Source organism: Schistosoma mansoni, chromosome W (genome assembly GCF_000237925.1).
Source record: "Schistosoma mansoni strain Puerto Rico chromosome W, complete genome".
NCBI lineage: Eukaryota > Metazoa > Platyhelminthes > Trematoda > Strigeidida > Schistosomatidae > Schistosoma > Schistosoma mansoni.
This window is the reverse complement of record NC_031502.1, coordinates 42,502,224-42,508,485: the sequence shown is the minus strand read 5'-3', so window position 1 is coordinate 42,508,485 and position 6,262 is coordinate 42,502,224. Positions and strand designations below refer to the sequence as shown.

Here is a 6,262-nt window from a genome sequence, read left to right as displayed (position 1 = left end):
CAATTTCAAGATGACTGTAACGATCGGTAATAAACTGAATCATTCTATAGTAGTGAATATTAAAAATATTGCTCGGGAAAAGTTTGTGAAAACAGATGTATGTTTGATGGAAGTAATTAACTTACAGCTATGTATCATTTTGTTTCTTAGTTATGCTGTATATTTGTACAAACGTACATCGTTGTGAACCTAACGTAACATAAAATGCTCTTTAGTCTTTGTATACTTAACTGGTGTCTATAAGGCTAACTAACTCTCATTAGGTAGATTATATATATAATAATCGAACCTTATATACTTTTAACGTCCTTGATCGGACTGCATGAGTGAGGATATTTGTGGCAGGTATATAATAAAATTCATTTTATTGTATTAATCCCCGCTTACTCTATGTGAGATAGATTAATTGAGTCAAAGAACCTGGGTGATTCATAGGGTATCTTCTCATTCTTAAACAGTAAGTTAATCGTTAATCATGTAAACGTGGGTTATATCGCTAACAAAACCAAGTTTCTTCAGTATTGATCACATGAACTGGAATGTCCATGAAAAAATACAATTATTTATGAATTGGTATTTTATTCTCAAGTTGACTTTTTATTGTATACGACCGACGTGTATAAATGATACTGATAATGTGTTAGTTTTTTTTCTGAAAAGTCAAATTTTATTGTCGTTTCCTATAAAAACTCGTTTATTTCCTTACCATTTAAGCGAAATTATATATATAAGTTGAGTGAACAGTATTAATTTTATAATTTGTCTGTTATGTATGCTCATTATTTATTGGATTGTATGATTTCAAAAAATTAAGCTTGATAAAAACTTTTCTTGTTGATTGATGAGACCATACAATCGAGTCAGTTTCATTGTTGATAGTTAGAACAATGCAGTGAATACAATTTGAGGTAGTTTTTCGTTTTTGTGTCTCTTTCAACTCTTCAACAAAACAGTTATCATAGTGTTATATTTCTTATTATGAAACGTGTTTCAAGATAGCATATTCTGTTAGTCATCCTTTTTCTCTGATTATTTGTACTAATTTTGTATAGTTTGATATATCAAAATTATCACATTTTTTAATAATATCCATTGTGATTTGCCCAATCATTCATTAATTTTAAGTTGTCAAGTATACACTGTAGTGATTATAAATTCAGTAGTATCCCACTGGAACATATTCTAAAAAGGAATAGCTAATGAATTTTTCTCTAAAAAAAACATGCTATACTAATAGACCATATTCAAATTTCTGAACCATGAATTTTTTTAGCTTCATTTTGTAGTCGTGGTTGTGAATGAAAAGCGGTTTCTAATTTTCATAACTATCGTGTTTTAAAAACTGAAATTTCATTCAAAAATAACAAGGGTATATATGATCAAATAGGCAAGAGTTTACAAGTTAACAGTAAAGGGGCCAACGGTTGTGTGATCTGTCTTTCTGACAAAATCTAACAATATTGTAACCTAAGTTCTATAAACCGTAATCATGATCTCTTATTAACGTTGAAGGGAAGTAGGCAATGGACTTCGTTGAATATTTAACACTGGACAACCAAATTCATTACTGTATGGGAGATGATTTGTATTAATTCAAAAAGACAGTTTTATTTCAGCTTAATATTTTGAACAAGTACAGAAAAGTACACGTATTTGATATAATGTTAAACGTTTTTGAAAGTAAAAAGAATGAATAATATAATGATATAATTAATTACTTTAACAACATAGCTTATTTTTAAATGATGTTAAGGTATTAAGAGTTCAGAGCAAGGTCATACACAAATGTACACTGATTTGTTTCATTTCAGTTACATTCTGATAAATGAAGTTCAACAGATGTTTCTGTCCGGTAAATAAATAATTCATATGAGTTTTAATGCGAAACTTACGACACTGAACCTTCAGCTTACTATTGCATATGAATAATATTTTTAAAACTAATTAAACATAATCCATTTGTTAAGATGAAGTAAAAGAATGTAATAAAACTAGAACTATTTAGATTACAATTTTAGTGTAATGAAGATTTATATTGTTGACATATCATCCTAGAAATTTAAAATACTTTTTAGTTGGTGGAGAAGATTTATAGCTCAGGTGTATGATTTTGATGGAGTTTTGTTCTCTGAGCTGGATGGTTTGGTCGTGGAGCTTTCATCGTCCTTCTGAACGACATTATCAGCAGAAACTTGTGTTCATTAACAAAAGAATAAAGTCATTTTAAATTTCGTTGCATAAAGCATCTGTAATTCTTTATATTTCTGTTTATTGTATATACATAATATCTTATACCTAATGTAATTCATAACAAACTTATATTGGAAACATAAATTTTTGTAAAACTAATACCACTATAAGACATTATTTTAAAAAATATATCATGACCATATATCTATGTGTAAAGTCGAAATATTCTTTCAAACCGCATTGGAAACAATAATAATTAATGAAATTGAGTTGTGAATTTTGAGCAAAGTAAAAATACATAAGTCATTAAGAGACTGATCATTTTCAGTCCTAAACAATAATGGAAAAAATTAAACAACCAATACAAAAATGAATTAACAATCTAAGCTGTTTAACTTTATATGGTTGATTTAATAATAAAGCGTTGTATTTTTTCTAAGACTATATGATAAAATCATTAGGCGGATTTTACTCTTGCATGATAAATCGACAATTATTATTTATATCTTCAGATGGAAATGAATAAATGATATAGTAGATTGTATATGAAGTTATTGGTAAAACAAGTGAAATGAATCAAAGTTGTATGGACAATTAATAGGCCACTAAATAAGGGTCATAAATATACCCGTCTGTCCTATAATATTTAAATAACACCTGATGTACCCAGGCAAATACTCTTGTTTACAATTATAGGGAATATAGAATTAAATTACTCAATATAAAATGGGAATACCATAAAACTAGATGTTAGAAGAGAAATACACGATGGATTTGGGAGACTGAGATATAATTTAATCAATAAGAGTTCCTATCAACTCAATACAAAATATTTAGTTCATTTCATCTAAACCAGTATTATGTAATAATTTCATAAAGATTAGTTAGTTGATTCTGTGAAACATAAATACATAATTCTATTTATTATTACTAAACATTGCATACAGGTGAATATTCTATTAACCTTTAAAATAATGTTATCTTGCTGAAGAAATCAATACTTTTGATTACTGTCTATTGCTTTGATTACAAGACTTAAATGATATTACAACCTTCTAACGTTCTAGTAACCAAATAATGTTTAATCGGTAACAGTGGGGTTTGAAACGATGTGTATTTAATTTCGTGTTGCAAAGTGAACATTAACATTCAAATGTAGATATATCTACTGAATAAATTTTCGAAAGAGTCGCATGTTTTAAAGGTCTAGTCATCACATTTCCAAATTTCGGTGAATTCACTGTGATTTTGTCGAATAAAATCAAATATTAAAAGTATTCAACTATTGACTATGAATTTAAACATGATTTTAGATAATTCATTTATTTTTAACTCTTTAAGTAATGCACACTAGAAGGAAAAATTGTAACCTTGAAATGTAATTTATTTAAAAATTGAAGAATTTCATTTGCAGCTAACGACATTTAAAAAAAGGTAACATCAGAGTTCTTATACAAAATAATGAAAGTTTTACTGAATAAGTTATTAGTTTACATTTCTATTCATTTTGATTGATAGATAATTCAACATAAAAAACTAACTATGGCTTGTTGTAGTTTTAATATTTCAGAATGATATTTTTAGTGAGAATAGAAATCCGTTGATGAAATTTCTATTTAACACAAGTTATATTTTCTTAGTTTCAAATGAAAAATGCTCTTTTCAAAATATATGCCATGTTATATTGGAAAAATGTAAGGTTATGAAATATTTCAACGAGACAATTTTTTTTTCAAATTTAAGGATATTGAAGCGAATTCGGTTGAATTTAATGTACAATACTAAGCAGGGAGATTTAAAGTAATTTTCAATAATAAGTTTTAATTCTTTGGAAGAATTCAGGAATTATTTTGCCTATAAAATAAGTGTAGAATGGACGAAATGATAATATTTTGCAATTTTTGATCATAGTTACTTGGGATTGTATGTAGTCGTATTTTATGAACCAATTTAGTTTTGTTCAGTAAAATAAAGATTAACGAAGATAACATTTAGTCAAAGTGAAAGTATTTCAAATTAATTCATTTCACATTTTGTTACCAACAAATGATTAGTATACAAGTTGAAATTTTATAATGGGAAATGATAAAATGTGATACAAGGATAGTTAAATGAGTAAATCCAACATACTTTATTACTTTTTAAAATCTTGTATGGTGGTTATATGAAAATTTCATATAATTTTAAGGTAATTTTACTGCAAACTAAACGTTTGGAATTCATAAGGAGTGAACATTTACTTTGTCTGAATGTGGGTCTCGTTTCTAGTTCTCAATAACTAATATATATGAGATCAAATAATGAATGTTCGGGTTTGTCATCTAGTAAAGTATTTTCAGTTGGTATAAAGTTGTCAATGCTATTATAATCAAGCTTTATCGCACTTGACTTCTCTGATTTTATAGATTCAGGCTTCACTAAACTTTGTGTCTAAATACTTGATCTTACTATGAGATCTAAGCAACCTGAGATCGATTACGTATGAATCTGTTCCTGTTTATCAATCAGAAATCAAAAACTCATGCACAAAAGCTATTTGATGTTATTTAATTTTTAGTGATTCTCCTATTAACGTCAGTTTGTTATGATAAAAACCTCCAGTTGTAGATGACCCTTGTCAAGTGAACTTTTGGCAATTGAGTGAAGAATATCCTTCAAGTGGATAAAAAAATTATCATATCTTGTAATGGAGAAAGGATAATATTGAAATTTGGCTACGTAATATTATCTTACTGAACATTAAATCTCAATTTATGGTTTCTTTAAGTAACTTTAATTGTAACAGTTACTTCACTTAATCTTCTGATCTTCTCTCTTCATGTTGACATTAAGATAATAGTGTACAATACAATAAGTTGATTCAAAATACATCCAAGTTTTATACGGTTCAAAAGGTTTATAAAAGCTATTACAACATCCACTACTATTAAGCAAAGTAAAGAACTTGGGAGTGACTTTTATTCTATTTAATGATTAATGTAGCTGAGTGTGTTGGTTTTACTTTTTGAATATTTTAGTCATTTGGTGTGCTTGATGGAAAGGATATTACAATTAAATTTATTCACTTCATTACAATTCAATCATTCGTCAACATGAGAAATTATAGAATTTGAAAATTGAACAGTAAAATATTTCATATGCTGTATAGATCCAAACACCACTTTAAACCGTTCTCATCAGACATATAAGAATAATTAATAAAATTATCATTGTGACCCCTGTATAAAATGATCAAATATCACTGACCATTGAAGTAAAGAATGTGAGAGTAATAAAAATTATTCAAATTAGTTATATTGTGGTGTGATCTACTTATATCCTCATAAGTAGTATATGGTGATGGCCAGGCATAGGACGTATTTGGGCAGAAGACCGATAAGGAAAGAACCGAAATGAAACGCAATTGGTAGGAAAATACATAAGCAATGAAATTAGAGAAGATGAATTGATATTTACAGAAGGAACAGTGAAGATTGAGACAATTGATTGTTATTTTCCAAATTAACTGTTTACTGTATGGTTTTCAGATCTTAGTAAGATAGTTTATAATTTGTGTTTATATACGTTCGATTGTCCCCATCCGTGTTTTGTTCACTACAATATGTTCAATTCTATCTTAACTGTGGTATCATTTAATAAAAATGATATTGAAATGTATAGATTGTTTTCTATCATACTATCATTACATTTTTCATTATTCACAGAATTCATTAAACTAAATCAATTTTCTTGATTATTATTTATCAAAATTTATTTACAATTTTGATTAATCAATAATTTGTGTTATTGATAATTTAAAACTGTAACCGGTTATATGCATAACTCATAATTATTCACTATTTCAATGATAAACATAGATAATGTAACTTAGAAATAATTGAATGATTAAAATGTAATATAGAATTATACACATTACATAATAGTAATATATATATGTATTGAATGATAAATAATGTCAGATAATTTGTGATTTTTATAAATAGTAGTAAGGTATTGTAAAGCATTATAAAGTTCTAATATTTTGATATATATATATAACAGTTTTGATAAAATTGTTTACGTATATAAATGA

The 6,262-nt window shown here is 26.9% G+C and overlaps 1 protein-coding gene across 1 annotated transcript in view; it reads right to left on the bottom strand.

Moving 5' to 3' along the window:
- The window catches only part of Smp_171450 (putative mind bomb), a gene marked incomplete at its 5' end in the record, with an annotated part of 30,739 nt that extends 29,869 nt beyond the window's left edge, over positions 1–870 (bottom strand). The window contains one exon of the mRNA XM_018789773.1: positions 827–870. Coding sequence (XP_018655183.1) covers positions 827–870 — 44 coding nt within the window. The remainder of the gene's footprint in view (positions 1–826) is intronic.
- Positions 871–6,262: the final 5,392 nt, after the last annotated feature.